At 37.6% G+C, this 25,067-nt stretch overlaps 1 protein-coding gene and 1 long non-coding RNA gene across 9 annotated transcripts in view; one reads left to right on the top strand and one right to left on the bottom strand.

The window, feature by feature from the left end:
• SUPT3H (SPT3 homolog, SAGA and STAGA complex component) overlaps positions 1-19,594 on the bottom strand; it is a 527,796-nt gene extending 508,202 nt beyond the window's left edge. For 2 of the 8 annotated variants that reach the window (XM_077998598.1, XM_077998600.1), the window contains exons 1-2: positions 19,358-19,594; positions 6,782-6,882 (exon numbers count right to left, since the gene is read on the bottom strand). Coding sequence is in view for 5 of the 8 variants with exons in the window: in NM_001266569.1 (NP_001253498.1) it covers positions 6,782-6,882 (101 nt within the window). In the remaining 3 variants the exon portion in view is untranslated. 8 annotated transcript variants of the gene reach the window in all.
• The window catches only part of LOC144340744 (uncharacterized), a 49,518-nt gene extending 29,899 nt beyond the window's left edge, over positions 1-19,619 (top strand). Inside the window, exon 3 of the long non-coding RNA XR_013417039.1 lies at positions 13,454-19,619. This is a non-coding gene — a long non-coding RNA (uncharacterized LOC144340744). The remainder of the gene's footprint in view (positions 1-13,453) is intronic.
• The last annotated feature ends 5,448 nt before the right edge of the window (positions 19,620-25,067 follow it).

The following is a 25,067-nucleotide window of genomic DNA, read 5'->3' as shown; positions in this document are numbered from 1 at the left end:
AAATCCTTTCTTCTCTATAATTATGAAATTCTTCCCATTAAATTGCAAATATTTCCCCCTATACTTGAATTACTTTTTATAAACTCCTTAATCAGTGTGTTGATGATGATATTTATTTTTTAAAAAGGTGATGGTAACAATAGCACAATGTTTATCATCTGCCAGGAACTATACTAGTGTTTTAATTCAATCATCTCATTTAATCTTCGGACTAACCCTGTGAGGTAGATACAAGTTCACAATCTCTTATCTGAAACATGCATTTCAGAATACAAAGTTTTCAGATTTTTGAAAGTTAATACTGTACATAAATCACATAACACTTTCAGTAGAGTCTAGAGAAGTATTCAGGAACATGGTGAAATGTATGAACATTCACTCTAAAATTAAGAAAAGACCATAAATAGCTATACATCAATTACAGCCTGGCTCTACCATCAAATTAGTTCAGAACAGGGATTGCCACTCTCCAATGTGATAATCAGCAACTATACTGCAATTTTAGGCTGATGGATCTGTGAATTTTTACCTATTTTTCCCCATATAACTAAGGATTTTCATCACAGAATTACTCAAATAACTTCATCTACCTGAATTTCAAGACTTCATTTCTATAAGTAAGCAAGACACTTTTTTCCCTGGTAATTACACATATAATCCTAAACTAAAAGTTCTAATTATTACTTTCTCGTGAGAGAACTGATAGTAATATTTAAAAAAAAAAAATTATTTTATTTAGCCACATTTATAAAATGACATTTTTTAACACAAGCACTTAATTTAACTGGATCTAGAAACTTAAAAGATTTCCTATTTCATTCCTGAAAGGAAAAAAGACTTTCCATTACACAGTGTTTTTATGTTCTCAATCTGCTTTTATACATATTCTCACTTTCAGGAAATCTGCCTTAATACATATTCTCACATTACAATCTGAAAACATTCCTGATTACTATTATAGTTATAAACTAAAGCATATCTTAAAATATCCCAAACAGATGCATTTCACAAAAAGTAAATGGGTAAGTTTACCACATATTTTAGTGTAATTTAAATATGAGAAATTAAGATCAACGATTATTTAACAGTGATAAAACATAAAAGTAGGATAGACATTTAAATATTCAAATAATATGGCCATATTTATATCCAAAATTATGAAATAACACAAATATGAGCATCTAATAAGGAGTATATGGTAAGTATAGAATTTCCATGAAAATTATCCTTTCTTTTAGTTACTGATATGCCCTTGCTGAAAAAAATTTGTTAAGATACAGGAAACTACAACAAATGCCATGATAGTATAAAAATGACAGGCTGGGCACAGACGCTCATGCTTCTAATCCCAACACTTTGGAGGTCAAGGTGGGAGGATCACTCGAGCCAAGGAGTTCGAGATCAGCCTAAGCAACATGGCAAAATCCTGCCTCTACAAAACAATACAAAAATCAGCCAGGTGTGGTGACCCACCCCTGTAGTTCCAGCTACTTGCTGAGGCAGGAGGATCACCTGGGACCTCGTTACTAATAACCAAGCAATCAACTGAAAAAACATTCAGCTTCCACATTTTATTTCATTATAGCACAGTAGTCGCACATAAACTGTTAAAAGTTAATTTATAAACTAAATTTTGTAAATCAAAATAAAAAGTTTATTAACTGAAATGCAGTTTAGCATAAGTGTCAAGAGCACAGAATCTGGAATCAGACTTTCTGGCTTTAATCCAGAATTTGCCACTGACTATAGGATAATATTTGGTGAGTTACTCCACCTTTGTGTCTCTATTCTTTCATCTATAAAAGGGGAATAATAGCATCTACCCTCACAGAGTTGTGTGAGGATGAAATGAAATGGCATATGGGAGGTACTCAAGAGAGTGTCTGGTACACAGCATGCTCTATACAAGTATTCATTATTATCACTGATACTATTAAAGCACCTTTGGAATTATAGTAGGTTCATACTTTTTATCTTCAGGAGTTTTTATTTCTTCCAGTTTCCTGAAAAACTTAAATGAACCAGGGAAACAATATCTGAAGGAAGCCTGTGTTAGCTTAAAAACCCGTCTACTAAAAATTCAGAGACTATACATATCAGGGCTCTCTAAAGTTAGATGAAGGGGGCACACATTCTTTCACAGCTCATATCTTCATAATACTTAAAAAATAGTCAAGTGATACCATTTCACATACAAAACAAAGGTCTAGTATAGTGCAGCAGTGAATAAATGGTCATTGCTATTTATCCCAAACACACTCAGGAGAAGCAGCAAATGTTACTGAGAAAATTATTAGTTCAGTTTTGGACATTCTAAATTCGAGGTGCTCACAGAATACTCAACAGACATTCCAGGAAGCGGGCAGAACTACAGACCTAAACATAGGTAGCTTATCCTCAGAAGAGTTCCTCATTCCCTCCTTTGTACTATCATGGAATTTTTCGCATCCTATTTCATTACAAATATTTGTCTCCTTCTCTACTGCTAGACTATACGCCTCTTGAAGGCATTCAGTTCCTGCCATATAAGAAGGACTCAGTAAATGATTTTTAGCTGGGCACAGTGGCACAATCCTGTAGTCCAAGCTATTTGGGAGACAGGGGCAGGAGGGTCACTTGTGCCTAGGAGTTCAAGATCAGCCTGGGCAACATAGAGACCCCATCTCAAAAATACAAAGGTAATTTTTTTAAATGCAAAAATTGTAGAACTGTACAATTTAAAAATGTATTTTATTACATGTAAGCAAATTCTGACTAAATTTTTTTTTAATTTCTGGATGTTAGATAAGGATGAAATTTTCATTTGGAAGAATTCTTACAATATAAAAGTAACATGTAAACAAGATTTTTTCAATGTTATTGCTATTTATCCCAAAAACTCCCAATTTTTAAAAATGTGGTGACATTATAATTACTAAGCACTACTGAGCTGTGAAACCTGGCATCGTCATACTCAGGCCTGTAACTCTAAAAATGTACATGACAAGGCAGGAAATATATAAATGGGTAAAGTAAGGAAGAACTCAATGAAGACTCTCAAAGTGCATTTAAATTACTTAAAATTCTAAAGAAGTTTGTTAAAATACCTGTAATGTCGATGAAAAGATTTCATTTTAAAATTTACAGGCTGCTTGAGTTCAATAACCTAAAAATGAAAAACCTCTGGACCATTCCAGTACAGGTTACTCAAAGGAGCTGTGATAAACAGCATATAGCAAATATGCTCAGTTATATGCACTAGGTAAGGCACAACTGCTATCATCCCAACCCACTAACACTTGTTAGACTACTAATCCTTTCCTTCGAAATCTGTAAGAAGAGGCCAGGCACGGTGGCTCACGCCTGTAATCCCAGCACTTTGGGAGGCCAAAGCAGGTGTATCCCTTGAGGTCAGGAGTTTGAGACCAGCCTAGCCAACATGGTGAAACCCCATCTCTACTAAAAATACAAAAATTAGCCTGGCGTGGTAGCACATGCCTGTATTCCCAGCTACTTGGAAGGCTGAGGCAGAAAAGTCACTTGAGGCCGGGAGGCAGAGGTTGTAGTGAGCAGAGATCGGGCAACTGCTCTCCAACCCGGCAACAAAACTAGATTCCTCTCAAAAAAAACAAAAAACAAAAAAACAAAAAACAACAAACAAACAAAAAAAACTTCTGTTAAGAATGTTTCACTGGTGGAATTTACCACCCAAATTCAAAATATAGTAAGTTCTCCAAGGCTCTAATACTAGGACAGATTGGTTGCCAGTTCTATATTTAATAGCAGATCATGACCATTTCATTTGTGCTTGACAACTAGACAACTTGCAGTGAAACCATTTCCCAGAAATGACACTACAATGTTGTTACTTATTTAGAGGCCAGGGACCCAAAAGAACAACAACTCATTAATAGTGAATGGATGGGGAAGGCAGCAGCAGAGGATTGAAAAGGAGCAATATAAAAGGCTTAGAACCATGAACAGCAGCAGTAAAGTAGGGATTCCCAGAATGAAATTACTGTAACACAAAATAAACATAGCAGCATAAGTCCACACTTTCTCATTTGAAATACACATAAGAATTAAATATATATTGAGTCTAATTTTATACAATCAAAAGCCTAAAAATCTTGATAACAATAGAAATACTGGTAAATTTAAAAAGACTCTCCCAATTTTGGCCCTGTTTCCCTGTTCTATAAAGAAATTCATAAGGGGGGGGGGGAAAACTTCAAACTATAAATGATGAATGTAACTATTAGGAATGGCCTCTCTATGAGGTCTGAAATAGAAGGAAAATGTACATTTCTTCCAGAGTTGTAGCCAACAATAACTTTTGCATTCCGAATCCAGCTTAGGTACATTGGTTGGGAAGATGTTTGCAAAAGTATTTAATAAGAAAGTGCTGAATTTAGCCTTTATTTTTTCTCAGTTTTTTTAAAATGGCCCAAGGTCCATCAAATGCACTAAACAGAAATTCTCCTAAGTATAAATGACAAAAGAATACTCTACAAGCTTTTAATTAAATTTTTAATTTTTGTGGGAACATAGTTTGGTTTTTTTAATATTTTATTTTTAATTTTGGTGGGTACATAGATTTTTTTAATTTTTATTTTTAATTTTTGTAGCCTTCTTCTCAAAGACAACTGTCTTTTACAGATCGGAGATTATCAAACTTTTTCTGTAAAAGACCATATAGCAAATATTGTCAGTTTTACAGGTCATATAGTCTCTGTTGCAAATACTCAACTCTGGCACAGAACATGAAGGCTTCAATAGACAACAGATAGATGAATAAGCCTGGCTATGGTACAATGAAAATTATATTTACAAAAATAGGCAGCAAGCCCATGGCCATAGTTTGTTGACTTCTGCTACAGGACATCTGTTTTTAACTTTACTAACAAGTATATTGTTTTAATAAATACTATAAATTTCGAAATAAGATGTCTGGGATTTGCTTTAAAATACTTCATTTTTTTTTTTAAAGGGAGAAAGGTAAGGAGAAAGGTTAAATAAGACTGGAAAAACACAATTATTGTTAAAGCCCGATTACGGGTATATGGGTTTCATTACACTGTAAGCTTGAAAATTCCCAAATTAAAAGTTTTAAAAATACAAGGTAAATCAATGAACCAGCTCTACAGAAAATGAATTTTTTCACCTTACTCTAAAACTTTTAAAACATGCTTAGTATTTTTAAACATAATTAACATAATACAACATAAAAGATTCTTAATATAAAGCCACTAAACTATAATGAAAAAACTTAAACTAATCCACAAAAATGTACATAAGCATAAACCCTTAAAATTCTCCATAATTTAAAATACAGGCTCACTTCATACAGTTGCTAAATATGTCACATTTACTGGCATCTCATCTGAAAGGTGCAATCAATTTTTGGCTTTAAAATATTTTTATAAGAAATATATTATTTATATTAACATATAATAGGTTTATTACTTTTCAAGTTAATACATAAATGTCTTTCTTTTTAAATTCTAAGTAATTTTGGCAAACACGGGAAAACCCTGCCTCTACTAAAAACACAAAAATTAGCCGAGTGTGGTGGCACACCCCTGTAATCCCAGCTACTTGGGAGGTGGAGGCAGGAAAATCGCTGAACCCAGGAAGTGAAGGTTGCAGTGAGCCAAGATTGTGCCACTGCACTCCAGCCTGGGCAACAGAGTGAGACTCTGCCTCAAAAAAAAATTTTTTTTAATAATAAATTCTAAGTAATAAATATTAATAACTATAACCGTAATAAACAAATATTCTTCAGGATCTTCAATGATTAAAAGTATAAAAGGATCCTGAGGCCAAAAAGTTTGAGAGCTCCTGAACTAAATGTTTTCAATATTGTATAAAGTAAGTTCATCATGCAATTACAAGACATATACTCAAACTCATTTTACCTTTTAACAGTAATCATCACATAGTGACATTAATTCAACTATGAAGGCTATCAATTTAGCCACAAGAGGAAGACACTTAAACCTTCAACAGAAATATTCTTTTAAACTACCTGATAAGTCATGAGTATGAATATGAATCCACAGGATAAGTCATGAATCCACAGGATAAGAAGAGCACTATAATATGTGGTCCCCCATCTTATACAGACAATTGTCTCCTGAACCAATATAATGAAAAACTACCATGTGTCAAAAGACATTTCTAATAAATGTGCCACCTCTTATCAAATCAAGAGATGTAGTTTCACTTAATGCAAGAAACCAGAAATCAAGCTGAACAGAGTCTTAAGAAATCTTAATGACTCTGCAACTTCCCAAAGATTGAATACATCTGTTTTTTAAATGCTCTAAGTTTTCCCCAATGTTCTGAAACAGTGATTTCAAATATTATCAAAACTAAAAACTAATTTAAATTAGGCTTATTAAATTATTATGACAGTTGAGAAAAACTAAGACCTTCCACGTGAAAACATTCCAACCGTCCAAGAATATAATCAGTCTCAAAATTTCCTAAATCTATAAACTAGAATAGAAATAAACAATACATAACACAGACTCAAATATTAGAGCAAATATGTCCACATAATTATTCATTCTATCATTTATAAAGATGAACCAATACTCATTTTTCAAATACAGTACCACTGTAGCATTTTTAACCAATTTTGCCTCTACATACAGCAATTTAAAATGTTATCACAGTATTTCATTTTTACTTGATTAATAACAAATTATTCCCAAGTTTTATAAATGTTATGTCTATTGCCTTTCAACATGAATAAATTTAAAATAGTAATAGCAACAGCATGCAAGGATATACTTACATCATACTCTGTAATTCTGTTGCAAAGCTTATAGACTTCCCTGTATTCCTTCCACTACTTGAAGTTGCAGTAGACATTGGACTAGCTGCAGTATTATTCATCTAAATAAAAAGGAGAAATAAAGCTTACAAAATATACCTAGCTATAAGTAAATGCAAAAAAAAAAAAGGAAGCAAATATAAATTATTTCAAAAACTAGAGAAAATTTAAATTTCTGATTTGCTTTGCATAAAACTGATTCACTTATACTTAATGTTGTTTATTAAAATGAAATAGCAAGGTGGAAAAAAACTAGTTAAGTAAGATGTCGGCCAATTACTCACTTCAGTGATAAATACTTTAACACCTATTTTATGATAGGTAATGTAAAAACAGTATTTATTAACATATTTTACTAGAGCTACTTGGTTTTCAAAATGAGCTTCAGGGAGCCCTATGGTTCATCAGCAATGCTTCAGGGAGTTCCAGGTGGACCCCAAGCACAACACACCCCCAGTTTAAAACAGAACAACTCTGACTTTTCTAGTTGATATATGAGGGTTCCAAGTAAGATTTCATTTAAAGAAACAATTCCACAGCTGAAAGATACAAAATTAGAAAACTACAGCATAATCTAATTCCCATTTGAACAAAAGTCTAAAATACAAATAATATTGTCAATCAGTAGATCAAAAGCATTGTGATATTTTATAATCCTATGGGTAAATAACTTATTCAATTTAAAATGTGACATTTTCCCAATAAAATTAAGGTGATGCATAATGATAAATTGGGTGCCAATCCTAATGTATGCCATTTTATTTAATGCATTAAAAAAATTAGCAAGATTTAGTCAAAGTAACATTAAAATAATGTCATGAAAGTAGGTAAAGCCTCAACTATTATACTATTATACTGGAAGTGCTCAATAAACGTTAGTTATTATTTCATAAGCTTGTATAAACTTTGCAAAGCTGTAATTTTCCTTAAAATATTTTTTGCAGATTCTGAAGAAGAATGTAAGATATTTAACAACATATGAAAAAGTAAAACAGTGCAGAGGACTTTTAGTAAACTAAGAGGGCAGGTTCTGGAGTCAGATTGCCTAGATTTGAATCCCACCTCTGCTCCTTTGCTAAGACTTTGGGCAAGTTACCTAACTTCTCTGTGCTTCAGTTTCCTCATCTGTAAAGGGCAATGATAATCTCACCTTCTTAGGGCTGCTGTGAGAATTAAATGAATACATACAAAAATTTAGAACAGCACTGACAGCACACAGTGAACACACAATAAATGTTAACTGTTATAATAAACAGACCTTAAGAACTCCCTCTTCCATGAACAGGGAAAATTAAGGAAGAAAAAAGAATTCCCCTTCTTGATCTGCTAAAAGCTTTTATATAAATTTAGATGTATTACCCTTTTTTCACAATTACACAAGTTTGTAAAACTTAAATATTTTTACTAAAAGACCTCTATGCAACTAAACAAATATTAAGTAGCTTCTTTGTAAGTTTAGTTTTCACTGACGACATCACTACGACTACTACTCACTTGGGCTCAAAATCTCAGTCACTACCTTGGACTCCTTCTCCTGCACCCTACAATTTGTAAAAAGTCAAGTAAATTCTACTTGCTGTATGTTCTCACATCCTTCCCCTCTTGTCCTACTGCTATGGCCCCCTAAAAACTCTTAATCTACATCTTCTATCTCCATTTCAGTTCATTCTCCAAACTGCAGCCAAATTTATCTTCTTAATACATCTTTCTAATCTAACAACTCCTGTGGGTAATGATAAAATTCATAAAGGGAACCTAAACCAGGGTCACTTAGCAAGGGCTGCGATGGAAGGGCTGGGCCCCACAAAAGAAGGACGGGGAAAAAAGCTACTACAAATCACTGATGGAGATAGGCCTTATATGAAGCTTTTGAGAAGGCAACAGGACAAAGATCTAAGGCAAGCAGCACACTAGCTAGGTGACTAGGTTTGAAATATACCAATATCCCTCTGGTCTAGTCTGAGGGCCCTAACAGCCAGGCCAAAACCACTATACCAAGAATGCAAGAGCACAAAAAGAGAAGGAAAACAAAAACATTCCACTCAAACTGAGCCTGAAAACCAAAATTCTAAAACATATGAAGAACTTAATGCTAAGAAACACCATCACATTTTTTAAGCCTAGATTTGTGCCATTGTTTAAAAAGACTTTTGGAGTAAGTACTTTCTCTACAAATAATATAGGAAAAGAAACATAACCATTTGAGACTTGGATTAAAAAAAAAAAAACCACAAGTCCAAGACTGGGAGAAAATAGGAAACCAAGGACTTCCATAAAGAGTCCTGCAGAATTGGGACAAAATGCAAAAAAAGGGAGCCTGGATTTCTCAGAGACCTCAGAAAATGTTCCCTTGTTGTCCCAATAGAAGGCTGACAGAGCTATCTGGGACAACATGTTAAACTCAAAAATTAAGTAGTAACCCCAGCCTCCAGAATGTTATGATTTGAGTTGACTCATCAGATTTGACAGACATGCCATTCCATGGGATTATCCATCCTATGGTCAAATGCCCTGAGACATTGCTGGAGCAATCTGCTCCTTTTTCATTTTCAAATCCAGTCACCCAAACCTAGTTTATTATAACCATGATCATCCTTTCACAGTCAAGTCAATTTTTATATCAAACAGGTGAATAACATTTTTCTTGACATGATGAGCTGATAGCTCATTAGACTCTTTAAAATAATTATTTCCCGTACCCACATTCTGTTTGATTTAGATAATTAACTTCTTTTGACATTAACTTCTTTACACATCAAAGTCCTATCATTCCAATGCTCTACTTCCTTTCTTCTAGACATTAAAAAAGAAAAGTCTGTTAAAAGCAGAAGCACTCAAGTCAATTTTCACTAATAAATACAGTTACCGTGGAACTGAAAACCTACTGTAATCTTCTCAATGGGTTAATGTCCTGCAGTTGTTTCAGCTTTCAATTGGAAATGCATCTGTTTGCCATATTTTACAAAATGAATTCAGATGTGCAGATTGGGACCTAGATTATTTCAACATGCCAGAGTTTAAATGTGAACCCAAGGAATAAGTTCATATCTGATTAATAGTATTTAAACCTGATCATTAAGCTAATAGCTAATACTATAACACACCTGTAAAACTGTGTTCCGGAGAAGAAAATTTGGCATTTATCTTTTAATTTAAAATTATGGAATTTAAGGATACACCCCTATCCTTAGAAAACACTGCTATCAAAAAAAAAAGTTTTAATTGTAGTGAAGTTAATCACAAAAAGTAAACTAAACAAAATGCAATGAATATGCTACTGGGTTTCTAGTTAGATCTCATATTTTGGGGGACTAAATAACCACAGAAGAAATACCATGAAACATCTTTAAGCTTAAAAGACCTCAAATTGTCGAGAACCTTACTACTAGTTTCTGCACCCTCCAAACATCATCAAAATCTGGACTGTGAAAACTATCAGTCAACCCATTAATTAAAAGAGAGAAGTTTTAATCTTATCTTCTATACTGCTGAAGAAAACTATTTCAGCAGACCTATGTACTGATTTTAAGCATCTACAGTCTCAATTCTAATGATAACCTGAACATCCCACATAATATAAATTAATAGAAAACTTTTATAATTAGAATATTTTTATTTTCATAAAATTCCAAAGGCAGGAAGCAATTACGGTTAAGCCAACACTATTATACACTGCGTTTTAGTTTTGTTGTTTAAAAAAAATCAGGTTACATCATGATCTAAATTTCTTCTGTTGTGAAAAATAATACCAAATGGTCAATCACTGAGAATGCAAAAAATTAAAAATTAAATACATAAAATATCTATAAAAATGTCTAGACCTAGTGTTTAGAATAATACAATGGTAATCTCAGTACAGTAATATATGCCCCATTTTAAGTGGACTTTGGAAGGTATTAAAAAGCCTGGTTTATAAACTTACCTCAAATCAGTCCCACCTGACCTTGCCAGCCTCCTTTTCTACAGCAGTCAAATCAAACTTTCCCCATCTCCAGAACCATCCCATGTTCTTTTGAACCTTTACCCCTATAGCTCTCTCTACTTGCAATACCTTTTGAAACAATACAGTATCTGTCAACCTATCCAAAATCTATTGCCTAAGCCCATCTCCAAGAAACCTTCCCAGATATGTAAACAAAAGAAATTCTTTCTCTGACATCTAATTATTTTAGTTTATATTAGTTTAATATTAAATTAACTACTTTACTGCATACTAATTATTTTAGTTGAATAAGCCTCTGTCCCACAGTGAATCCCTACCCCAGCTATGGACAGCTGACATCATCTTCTACTTCCAGAGAAACAAAAAGCTATCATTTAGTCATTCCCTCCACTCTCCTCCACCAAAGACAGTGTATCCTCCTCCCTTAATTCCCTCCTCTTATAATAAAGACACCCTCTTATTTAAAGCTAACACCACCAGTGCTTTGGATTCTTCATACCTAAGAAGGGCACCTACTACAGGCCAAACACTGTTCTAAAAGGTAGGGATATAGTAGTGACTAAGTCAGACAAAAAAAAAATACATTATAATGCAAGAGACAAGCACATAAACAAATATAATTTGAGGAAATAACAAATACTATGAAATAAGAAAAACAAGTTGATTTCAACTAGGAGGTGGCATTTAATATAAGATCTGGAAGGGAGCTCTGGAGAACTTCCCAACAAAAAGAACAGCAAAGTACCAAAATCCTGTGGCCAGTGTGGCTAGAAAGACATGAACGCAGGGGTAGCAAGAGGGCAGATCTTATAAAGCCTTTAGGCCACAGGAGTTTACATTTCACTTAAGTGTAATGTGAAGCTATTAGAGAATTTTGAAAAGGGAAGTTACTTGAAATGTTTTAGGTTTTAAAAAGATAACTCCAGCAGCGGGGAGAATATACTATGCGGAAGCAAGAGTGCAATCAAGACCAGTTAGGAAGTTACTGAGGTTGTGTGCAGACAAGAGATGACAGTGGCTTGAATTAGTTTAACAAGTGGAGATGATGAGAAATGGTCAGATTTCTGGAACATATTTTGAAAGCAGAACTGATTTGCTGATGGATTACACGTGGGGTGTGAGAGAAGCGCAGTCAAGGATGACTGAATTCTGGGGCCTCAGAAACTGGTTGAATGGTGGTGCCATTTACTGAGATCCAGAAGACTGGGAAGGAAAAAAAAAAACAGTTCAGTTGGGGCTATGTTAAGTTTGAGACAGCTATTAAACATTCAAGTGGAGATTTTAAAAACCTGCAGAAGCTTTGTGAGAGATGTTGTAAAGCAGAAAACTGAAATAAAACCCATGGTCACAAGATTTTTGTTAAGAAGGATAATTAATATAATAGAACTTTGTATAAGGATATAAGGATCAACTAATCTCATAAGTTCAATTTCTCTGTCAGGAATAATTTGTCTCACAGGATTGCATATAATGGGCACTAAAAAAAATCTGAACTGAAAATATCAAAACACCCTGTAAACGTGAAAACTACCCCCATCCTTTCTCTCTAGATGATAAACAGCTAAAACTGCAGCATTACATATCCTACATGAGCATCTTTTGGAACTAACAGACACCAGAGCCCAGTGATAGACTGCTACAAGACACAGGAGTTTCTAGTATATCTTCCTTCTTTAGTCTCATATTCAGTTTCTATTCCATATGCTTTCATATCCAGTACTCTCACAGAAAAATTGAGTTTAAAAAAAAATTCTTTGCAAAAACAGTCCCTAAAGTACACTGCAAATGTGCCTATCAGATTATCCTTAAGCCCTGACAAATGGCACATAGCACACTTACTTTTCCAACACTAAAACACTGTTGTTTTTACTCAAACTTTGAGTTGCTTAATGGTTAACTTTTGAGATATGTGGAAGATTTTGGCACCAATTACACTCCTAACAGTAAGAGGTAAGTGTATTTGACAAAGATGTCAAAAAATAAGCAGCTCCCTTAAAAATCAACACTCTCTTCCAGTCGAGAGTCACATTTTAGAAATATTAAAGCTTATGAGAATTCTGCATTAAACAATTTACAAAATATCTGATGTGTTTAAAAACACAGTTTACGTGACCAAAAAGAAAAAGGAATGGGGGATTTACTGTAGGCATGTAAAAAACAGATGAATTTGGAGTTTATAAAGGGTGTTTCACCTGTGTTAGCTCACTTTTTTTTTCCCCCCCACAATTACCCTACAAGACAAGTATTCTGCCTCTACCAACTAAGACTGGCTGAAGATCACAAATTCAGTAAACAAAAGGCTTTGATCCCAGATAGCTGATAACCTGAAATATTCAGGCCATTTAGATATACTATGTTTTAATAAAAATCCTCTCATTTTAGTGCCTTAGTTTTTTCATTAGTTAAAGATCTCTATCTCCTAAAACACTAAAATATTGTGAAATTACTGAAAAGTTGTAAACACAGCAGTCAGGGGACTTACATAGTCATTAAGTTTTCTTGGAGACTGATGACTTTAAACACTCAGTTAAGAAATTCTTCGTTTAAAAGAAAATCTTAGGTAGATGGATAAGCAACTGTAACAGACAAATATATATGCAAATTGGTGGGAGGGAACCAAAGACATCTGAGCAGACTTCAGAACTACAGTTTGAAAATCACTAATTTCCTCCAAATCCCTCATTTTTCAGGTGAGGAACTGAAGTCCAGAGGGGTTTCTTGAACTGCCCAAGGACACACTACTATTTAGTGATACAAGCTGGGACTAAATCTGAGGTCCCCCGACACCTGGTCCAGAGTTCTTTCTACTATACAACAAGGAATATACAAATAAAAGTTTATCATAACTAACCCACAAGGCCTCCACAATGTGTATGTCACACTGAACTGTGTTGTGAAATATTAATATCTGCCTATGCCAAACCACAATGGGAGCAGTAAAGAGCTAGGCTCTGGCGTTAAATTATAGGCTCTAACACTTACACATGACCTTGGGCAAGTTATGCCACCTCGCTGCCTCAGTTTCCTCATCTCTAAAATGGAGATTAATTACTTCTCTCCTAGGTTACATAAAATAACATATGTACAGCCCTTAGGAAAGTGCCTTGTACATATCAGGCATTTAGTTCATGCCAACAATGATGATGAACTCAAGCAAAAGCAAAGCTTCTTGAAAATATATCACAAAAGATTATTGTTAAACATGTATATCCTCAAAGAATGTTATGACTAACAAAGACTAACATGAATACCGTGAAATATATAGAATTCAGTCATAAAACCACTATAGCATTTAAATCGCAAAAGTACATTTCAAGATTTTTTAAATGATTTATATTTGTATGTTATTTTAGTTAATATAGTCACATAAATTATTTCAATTTACTTGTCCTGTGAATTCAACAGCATCTTTTCAGTAACTCCTACCTACTATACACCAAACAGTGTACTATTTTCTTTTTATTTTGAAACAGGGTCTCTTTCTGTTGCTCAGGATGGAGTACAGTGGCACAATCTCAGCTCACTGCAGTCTCCACCTCCTGGGCTCAAGCAATCTTCCCACCTCAGCCTCCCAAGCAGCTGGTACTATAGGCACCAACCACCAAGCTCGGCTACATTTTTTTTTTTTTTTTTTTGAGATGGAGTTCTGCTCTGTTACCCAGGCTGGAGTGTAACGGCACAATCTTGGCTCACTGCAACCTCCGCCTCCAGGGTTCAAGCAATTCTGGTGCCTCAGCCTACTAAGCAGCAGGTACATGCCAAGACATGCAGCTAATTTTTGTATTTTTAGTAGAGACAGGGTTTCACCATGTTGGCCAGGCTGGTCTCAAACTCCTGATCTCAGGTGATCACCCGCCTAGGCCTCCCAAAGTGCTGGGATTACAGGTGTGAGTCACTGTACCCGGCCCAGCTAATTTTTGTTTTAAATTTTTTGTAGAGACTAGGTCTCATTATATTGCCCTCACTCTTAGGCTCAAGCAATCTGGACATGTCTTAGCCTCCCAAAGTGCTGGTATTACAGGTATGAGTCACAGAGCCAGCCACTATTTTCATGTTCATGATCTTATTTAACCTTCACTACCCATTAACTAAGGGCCAGATATTTTCAAAGGGAGAACTACAGTACAAAAAAGCCTGACAGACCCATTCTAGAAAGTAAGAGCCTCATTAGTACAACCTATTCGGTGGGAATATGTTTGGATAAATGAGATACAATGGAAAGAACACATCAAGTAAGTGCCCAAGAAAATGTTCGTTCTTTCTTAGCAGTATGGGGTTGTTTTCTGTAGAAAATATATTGTGACCAGATCAAAAAAGCACCATTACTGTGACTTAAAATATTATTTTTTTGTGTGTGTTTGGTTTTTGAGACAGAGTCTCACTCTGTCACCCAGGCTAGAGTGCAGTGCACGTTCTCAGCTCATAGTAACCTCCGCCTTCCGGGTTCAAGAGATTCTCCTGCCTCAGCCTCCTGAGCACCTGGGACTACAGGCATGCACCACCATACCCAGCTAATTTTTTGTATTTTTAGTAGAGATGGGGTTTCACCATGTTGGCCAGGCTGGTCTCCAACTCCTGACCTCAAGTGATCCGCCCACCTCAGCCTCCCACAGTGCTGGGATTACAGGCGTGAACCACCACACCCGGCCTGTGACTTACAATATTATTTGTAAAAGAGAACTGTCTTCAGTAATAGTGCCTATTATACACTATCTATGCTGTTACACAAAATTTGCGGAACAACTTCTGCAGGTCACTCTTTAGTGGAGGCTGTAGGTAGACGAGACAAAACCAATTCAACATAAAAATGTTTGTAAGGACAACAATTTTTAAACGTAATTCTCATTTGATGCCACCAACAGTCTTATGAGAAGGTGGGATGAGGTTGGGTACTAATTCTATTTTACTGATAAGGAAATTGAGGCACCGATATTAACAAGTTAAATACCTTAACTGAAATGACAAAATGTGGCAGAAAAGGGCAAAAGCTAGGTTTACAGAATTGCGTCTTAGTGCTCTGTTCACCAACCCACAGAACATCTCAGAACGTTATTATCACTTCTAGATTATCCAATAAACTTAAGGCTACAGCAGCTAATAGTTACTGAACTGCACCCAACACATCACATGAGTTATTTAAATTAACCTCTTATGAACCTAGAAGCAGAAGCCATCGCCATCTTCATTTTATAAATGAGGAACCGAGTATTCTTAGGAAGATTAAATAATTTGTCCCAAATCACATGGTTAGGAAGCAGCTGAGTGAGAACTCAAATCAAGTGTTAGAGCCTCAATAAAATATTTTACCCACTTCAGTATAAACTTAATAATGCATGTAGCTGAGTTATTTTTCATTATTTAAGTAACTGTAAGTAAAACCCGTCTTTAACATTCTAATACATAATCAGATTTCTGATGGATTTCACTATTCAACCTTACCATAAAATAAAATCAGTGTTATTTCAACACAAATACTCAATCTCCTGATTTGACTGACATAGACTAATGCTTTGCAGTCACCCCCACCAAAAGATAATTTTCTTCCAGAGGGAACCAAAACTTAAGCTGCTAAAGATTTCTATCCAAAGCAAAATTTTAAATTATCAGTGGCTTACATGGGAAAGTCACTTGCTGGCCTTATTCCAGGTATCTCATTTATTATTTAGACACAACAACAGTAATTTTGTCACTGTTTTAAAGTATATTTCTGGCCGCGCGCCAGTAATTTTGTCACTGTTTTAAAGTATATTTCTGGCCGCGCGCAGTGGTTCACACCTGTAATCCCAGTACTTTGGGAGGATGAGGCGTGTGGATCACTTGAAGTCAAGAGTTCAAGACCAGCCTGGCCAACACAGTGAAACTCTATCTCTACAAAAAATACAAAATTAGCTGGGCATGGTGGCATGTGCCTGTAATCCCAGCTACTCAGGAGGCTGAGGAGGGAGAATCGCTTGAACCCAGGAGGCGGAGGTTGCAGTGAGCTGAGATCACACCATTGCACCCTAACCTGGGCAACAAGAGCGAAACTCCGTCTCAAAAATAATAATAAAGTATTTCTGATATTGCAATGTGGTTAATTGTCCTAAAACTATATATTACAAGTTCCAAGAAGGCTAACAGTAGGGTGACATTATTATGTGGTCCCAATTCGAACATTTTTGATAGTGAAAGGGGTTCTATTAAATTAAATAATTGTGCTGGAACAATCAGGCTTTATACCATGACTGTCTCAGAAAAATTAAGATATTATGGTCACCCATAAAAGCACCCCATTCTGATTTGCATATTATGAGCTATTCTCTCCATCTGATTTAATTCGTGGGCTTTAAGTTATTGTTCCAGATCTAACCATTATCTTCAGCCTTAAGACCAAGAGCATCTTTTTTTTTTTTTTTTTTTTTTTTTAAGAGACAGGGTCTCCCTCTATAGCCCAGGCTGGAAGGCCTGGCCTGACCATGATTCACTGCAGCCTTGAACTCCTGGGTTCAAGAGATCCTGTGGCCTCAGCCTCCCAAAGTGCTGTGATTACAAGCATGAGCCAACGTGCCTGACCCAAGGGCATCATTTTACAGACATCAGGCCAGGGTTAAGGGTGCTACCGCTACCTATGAAGGTTGTTTGTTCTTTTAGTTTTATTTTCATATTTGACTTTATATAGACTTACTTAAAAAAAAGATGCACATATTTCAAGGAAAGCAATTTTGTGAAACATCTATTACCTAATTTCACTTATCTCTCCAAAAGACTTGGATAACCACAAAACTAGTTCTAAAATGTCCTAATGCTCAACAGTTATAATTTTTCAAATAGCTTTATTACACGAAAGGTTAAAAAAGAAAAAAAACTTGAATAAAAGAGCTGGAAACTTCTCACTGAAAACCAACCAAAGTAGTAAAAGATAAAAACCAAAAATCACAAAATAGTACCATAATGTTTAAAGAAAACTCCAGTTAATACTGTCATAGCTCTTTGGATCTGGCATTACCCGTACAACCTAGGAGACAAAAGAACGTTTTGCTTTAATTTGTCAAGATGTAAATAAGTACTAACAGACCCAAGGTCTGAACTGCAGTATTTGAATGAAAGGCATTATTTGAATAGAATTACAATTCCGTAAGCCAATAAATGTTCCAAAGAGCTGGCTTCTCTGATTTGAAACTCAACCATATCAAGACTCGGAAGGACTCTCAACATCTAAACTGTAGACCTGTGCTGCCCAATGCAGTAGCCATCACTAGCCACACGTTGGTATTTAAACGTAAATCAATGTATTAATTAATTTACGAAACAAATTAAAAATTAACTTCCTCAGTGACACTTATCATATTTCAAGTGCTGAAGAGCCACTGTGCCTAGGCTACCACTAGTGCCTAAAGGCACAGATTATGGAACATCTCCACCAAGGCAGAAACTGCTACTGAAAAGTGCAGCCTAGACTTAGGCACACTTCGCTCCAATGTCCCGAATATCCTGAGATAAGAAACTTTCAATAGCACAATGAAGTGCATTCCATTCTAGAAAAGTACTCTCACGAACTGTTCCTCATAGTCAAATTCAGCCTCTATGAAACATTCACCAGAAATTCCCCAAGTTCTGTCCTTCAAGTAAATCTTTGCAGGGCGAATTTAATTCCTCTTCCAAAGTCTGCCCTTTACATATATTAAGACCCCAGGTCCTCTCCTTCCAAATACATATATAAATATACACACTATACATACATATATACACATATATACACACACACATTTCTTTCTACCGAAATAATTTAACATTTCTATTAACCTCGTGGAGAAATGCCAATTTATCCACGTGTACAGTAATAACATGTCCAGGATCGTCTGAGTGTCAAATATTACATATCACTGTCTTCATAACTTCACTCTCACTTGTGAGACCAAATGTCCTCATTCTCTGAGAAGATAAGGTCACAGTCATTCTGAACTCCTAAAACATGGAGAGCAAAAGCAGAGCTAAAATGTACTGAGCAGCACCTGGCGTTGTTCTAGGCGTTTAACGTGTATTTTCTCATATAACCCTGATAACTCTGAACTAGGCTATAAGATCGCCATTTTACAGACCAAAACAAGGCAAAGACAAGCTACATAATTTCCCCAGGGGCCACAGACGTGAGCTCACCCCAGAGAGAACACAGCGGATCTTCTCCTCTTTCTGGATGCTACACTCCCACTAACTACCTAACTCTTCTCTCGCCGTGCCATAAAGCAACAATTTCCCTCTTTAATGATTCCCCCGGCAACCCCCAACACTACCTAGACGACCCGCGCACCCCGCTCCTTAGCACAGCCCAATCCCCCTCACCCCACGCCCACCCGCCAACAGGGAGGAGTCGAGAGGCAACTCCACAATCGGCAGCAGAACCAGGGCGCTGCGCCCGGTCAGCGCCTCCCACAGCCGCCCTCCCTTCAACACTCCCGCGTAGACGCCGAAGACCCAGGCGGCCGCCCTAGAGCCGGGACCAGGGCGTGGCCGGCGCGGGGGCCCAGAGACGCTGGGATCTCCGCGCTGCGTCCCTCCCGGCTCTCGGACGTCTCCCCCGCCCGCACCCCCGCACCGCCCCCCGCACGCCCCACAACCTCTGCTTTAAGAACCCTTGTAGGCACGGCTGCGCTTCCTGCGAGGAGAATGTGGGGGTTGGAGATGGTGCGATTTCTGCTGCTGCGGCCCGGGACACGCTTGGAAAGGGGCGGGGTGGGGGGGCCGAGAGTGTGGAGTGTAAGAAAGGGAAAAGGTGACTCGGCTGTGTGACGGGGGGGAAGGGGGTGCAAGATGGCGTGAGCCTGACTCTCGGTGAGGCGGGGGTTGCGGAGACTGAGGAGTTAGCGATACGGACGCCCCCAGCACTGGCTGTGCGGGCGCATGCGCGCTCTGCCAGGTGGCGCGCGGTCTCTCAGCCCGGGCGAGCTACTTCCGCCACGCTCGCCGGGGGCGGGGCGTTGTGCGCGGCCCTCAGAGCCCGGAGAGGGCAGCGCTGAGCCACGCGGCGGCGCTTAGAGCTGAGGAGGCTGGGAGCGGTGTGGGGATGATCTGAGATCGCTCAGGGTCTACAGGGTGCAGGCTTGAATTCTTTAGGAATTGGGCCCGAGAGGGATAGGATTTTTGACGGATTCGGTGACCGGCACTGGAAGTTGATTTTCAACTCCAGGGAAGAGATTCACCGTTGTAAGCTTCTTTCCAGGAATTGGAGTGAACGGGATTTTAGCGGGATTGCGCGTTTAGAATGGTGAAGGGAAACGGAGAGGTCTGAACCCTCGCCGCAGGGCCGCAGTGCGGGCGTGTGGACGTGGAACGCTTTCTGGGACGGCGAAACCGGCTCTTCCTCCGCTCCCGCGCGCCATCACTCCCTACCCTGACCTCGCACAGAATCTGTTTCATTAATCTGCAATTAATGTTTTTCCCCAACTCGTAACTAGACGCAGGCGTTCAACTACCATGTTTTGTTATTGAAAACTTGTTCTACTTGAAGGCCTTTTTTTTTTTTTTTTTGGACGATTCTGTGTTTAGATTTTGGCCTGTTCCTCATTTTAAAATCTTGCACCCCCAGTATTGAACTGTACATCCCGTCCTGCCACATTTGATTGATACAGATGTAGTTCTTTAAATAATACAGTAGTCGTAAGACAATGCTTTCAGTCTTTCACTATATTATATGAAGTCTTATTTCTGTTTTAACATTCTTATTGGTTGCTTAGAGAAGAAAACTGGTTATCCATGCTCACCTGCACACCTGTGACGTCAAATACTATAAAATACTGTATGTTATAGGGATTCAAGTATTAACCCTCACCAAGTCTTTTTAAGCATCACTGCTTCAGTTATTTTCTTGCCTATACATACTGTGAGTTCTGAAATAATCCCTTCCTCCTATTTGCTTAAATTGTTTAAAATAGCAACTTATTTAGTTATTTCCTCTGTGGATTGTAGTTGAGTCTGCTAATGTTGTGTTTATTCTCTTTAATCTCCCCAACGCTTCAATATTTTCCAAATACCTAAAATTCCAAAAGAATAAATATATTTAGGATGTGAGAGTTCAGCACAATGTGTAAATCAGGGATCAATTCATTGCTGAGCAAAGTGTGCAGTATAAGGGAAAGTAATAGCATCGTAATAACTTCTTACATTGGAAGACTGGTTGAAAAGCTATTTTGAGTACATTACCAAGAAATTAGTTAACAGAAGATTAAGAGAAAAATTGGTGTTCATATCTAAAGAAATGTAAAAGTAGATCATTCCAATTAAAATTATGTTTAAAGTTGTCATGGAAGTTCCTGCACTGGAGTTTCACCTGCATCAGATGAGTACCTGTTTGACCCAGTTTATCAGGATAGAATCCAGATCATCTTACTCTAGGATACTGGTGTCCAGCCTGCATAAAATCACACACAGGCCGGGTGCGGTGGCTCACGCCTGTAATCCTGGCACTTTGGAAGGCCGAGGCGGGCGGATCACAAGGTCAGGAGATCGAAACTATCCTGGCCAACATGGTGAAACCCTGTCTCTACTAAAAATACAAAAAATTATCCGGGCGTGGTGGCACGCGCCTGTAGTCCCAGCTACTCGGGAGGCTGAGGCAGGAGAATCGCTTGAACCTGAGAGCCAGAGGTTGCAGTGAGCCGAGATCGTGCCACTGCACTCCAGCCTGGCAACAGAACTAGACTCTGTCTAAAAAAAAAAAAAAAATCACAGACAACAAAAGTTAATGAGAGTGAGACATGGAGAAGGGAAACTGAGTTAAGGCATTGATACAGTAAGTTTAAAAATTTTGTTCTTAGGAAACTGAATTGTGCTGTTGGCAGAGATCTGAGTTTTAAAGTCACATGAGTTAACCAGGTTCCTAGCTCCTGGAATGTCTTAAAATCTATTTTTGAAAATCTGATTTAGCCATAATTTTTCTCATAGTTTGAGACCATTGCTATATACAAAGGGCCAAAAATATTTTTCCATTACATTCATATCAAGTATCCTAAACTATCAATGGTACTAGGGTATCTTGATTATAACAAAACTAGAACAGCAAAGCTGTTGCTAAAGTTAAGATTTTGATGACTAACACCTCTCAGAAAAACAAGTGATTTCCAAGGCATCTGGGGAAAACGCATCAGGAGACGAAGTTAATTTATCACTCCACAAAAATGTCTCCATGACCTGGACAAAATTCTTAAAGAAAAATGAAGCATTGTAAGTGTAGACTTTTACATTCCTCTGGCATGTAACATTCACATAGACTCACTAGTGCAAAGAGAAAGTGCATATATCTAAGTAAAAGTGCTCATGGGCATCTTAAAATGATTAGATAGTAAGCCCACATTCTCAAAAGAACAGCAGAAGTCATGGCTAATATGGAACCATCTCTCTGATTCCATGGAAGTGATTTCTTTTTATTATTATTTTTTGAGACAGAGTCTCACTCTGTCACCCAAGCTGGAGTGCAGTGGCCCTATCTCGGCTCACTACAACCTCCACCTCCCCGATTCAAACGATTCTCCTGCCTCAGCCTCCTGAGTAGCTGGGATTACAGATGTGCGACACCATGCCCAGTTAATTTTTGTATTTTTAGTGGAGACGGGGTTTCACCATGTTGGTCAGGCTGGTCTCAAACTCCTGACCTTGTGATCTGCCTGCCTCGGCCTTCCAAAGTGCTGGGATTACAGGCATGAGCCACTGCGCCTGGCCAGAAGTGGTTTCTTCTCATGTGGATGCCACAGTAACAGTTCAGGTGACCTGGAAATTCTTTGTCGTTTTGAGATTCATAACTCTTACTTGTTAGGATACTTGTGGGGCCTTTTTATTTTCTATCAATTATTTCATCCTTTGCTATATTTGCCTTCTATTTTTAATGCTTAAGTTGTCACCATGAAAATAAACTGGGGTAGACTGCATATTGTTTAGAACTGTATATTGCAATTGTTGCTAGATTCGTTTTTTGATGTTCAGAACTGTTTTCCAATTGCATTCTCAAAAGTATCTTGTTTTATGTTTAGAACAAGTCATTCTGACCAAAAAGATTACTCAGCCCGGTAGTACCTGAGCAAGTCACTTAACATCACTGAACTCCAGTTTTTTATCTGTAGAATGAGATGATAGAACCAAATAAACTAAAACCTTACAGCCCTGAAATTCTATGTTCCTTCAAAATGGGAATAGCCAAAGGATGGATCCTAAAGTTGTGCAGAATAATTTCAGCATTTGTACTACAAAAATTACAAAAGTATTCAGGGCTTGCTTTTTTTTTTTTTTTTCTTTTGAAATGGGGTTTCCCTCTCTGTTGCCCAGACTGGAGTGCAGTCATGCAATCATAGCTCACTGTAGCCTCAACCTTCTGGGCTCAAACAATCCTTCCACCTCAGCCTCCTCAGTAGCTGGGACTACAGGCATGTGCCACTACAGTCAGCTAATTTTTAAATTTTGTGTATAGATGGGGATCTCCCTATGTTGCCCAGGCTGGTCTCAAACTCCTAGGCTCAAGAGATCCTCCTGCCTCAGCCTTCCAAAGTGCTGGGATTACAGGATTGAGCTGCCATGCCCTGCTTGATGTTACACATTTCAAAAGAGAAACCAACATGAAAAGATGTATCAGATATGCTGATGCACTGCAGGGGGTGGGGGTGTCACAAAATTATTGATGTGTAATCAAATTGGCTTCCCCTACCTTCCAATTCCATTCATAAGGAAAAGCAGTACAATGATTTGAAAATAAATGTTAAAAAAAAAAATTATACAGTACCAGGTAGCTTGTAGAACTGTAATCATGATCATCCTCTTAGGGACCTGTCATTGTAGATTTCACAGTCCAGGGTCTTTTAAAATTAGTGCTTGGCTGTTGAAAAAATGATTATGTTTTTGAGAGTCAGAATGGTAAGGGAACCATGGAATACCAGCATTCCAAAGACCCTTTGAGCTCTTCAGGCACATGAAAACTTAGTTGTTCCCATTCTCATGGAATCCAATATGTAATACTCTTGTACTGGAATCAGACAACTTTTACATTTCAACAGATTGTTGTGGGCCTACTATGTACCTGACAGTATTCTCGAAGCTGCAGATATAGCAGTGAACAAAACAGAAAAAACCTATGCCATCATCAAACTCACATGCTAGTAGGAGTTAGACAATAAAAATAAATACCTAAAATAAATACCTAAATTATATAGTATGTTAGAAGGTCATGAGTGTTATCAGAAAAGTTTATATGGGAAGGAACGTGGAATGAGACCAAGCACAGGAGGAAAGGGGAAGATGTAATTTTTAAATTGGGCAGTTGAAGCAGGACTCACTGAGAAAGTAGTATTTGAAGAATGATTTGAAAGTGAAGGAGATACCTGCACATATCTGAAGAAAGAGCATTCCAGACTACGAGAACAATTTGCAAACCCTAGGGTGGGGACAGGTCTGGTAATTTGAAGCAACAGCCAGGAGGCCACTGTAGCTAAAGAAGAGTAACCCAGAAAGAAAATCATGTGATATGAGGTCAGAGAAGCACTAGGCCAGATGGTGAAAGGCCGTGTGTGTCTGACACTGAGAGGCTATTGGCAGAAGATTGACTTCGTAAGATTTAGGCTTTATATTGGTTACCTTGGCTCCCAGGTTGAAAATAGTCTGTAGAGTGACAGGTCCTGTTGCAGTAACCCAGGCAAAAGATGATGGTAGCTTGTACTAGGGTTGTTACAGTAGAGGCCTTAAGACATGGTTGGGTTCTGGGTATATTTTGAAAACCAATATGATTTGTTAACACATTGGATTTAGGATTCTAGAGAAAGAGAGGTATCAAGGATGAACAACTTTGTTCTGAGCAACTGGAAAAATGGATTTGCCTACATTCGCTGAGATGGGGAAGATTGGGGTTGGAGTATACTGGGTAGGTGCAAGAGATCAGGAATGCAGTTTGGGGAATAAGTACATAATTAAACATGATGTTTGTATTATCTTTAATGTTTTGCCATCAAAAATAAATAAGTTCTGGACAGGGCACAGTGGCTTACGCCTATAATTCCAGCACTTTGGGAGGCCAAGGCAGGTGGATCATTTGAGGCCAGTTCGAGACCAGCCTGGCCAACATGATGAAACCTCGTCTCTACAAAAAAACACATAAAAAATCAGCCAGGTGGGGTGGCTGAGCCTGTAATCCCAGCTTCCAGCTACTGGGAGGCTGAGGCAGGAGAATCGCTTGAACCCAGGAGGCAGAGGTTGCAGTGAGCCGAGATAGTGCCACCACACTCCAGCCTAGACAACAAAGTGAGAAAGTTCTTAAGGAAATGAAGTTTGAATTTGTAACATTTTATAATAATT

Source organism: Macaca mulatta, chromosome 4 (assembly GCF_049350105.2).
Source record: "Macaca mulatta isolate MMU2019108-1 chromosome 4, T2T-MMU8v2.0, whole genome shotgun sequence".
NCBI lineage: Eukaryota > Metazoa > Chordata > Mammalia > Primates > Cercopithecidae > Macaca > Macaca mulatta.
Note: the sequence above shows the minus strand (reverse complement) of the source record. Positions and strands in the feature narration are given on the sequence as shown.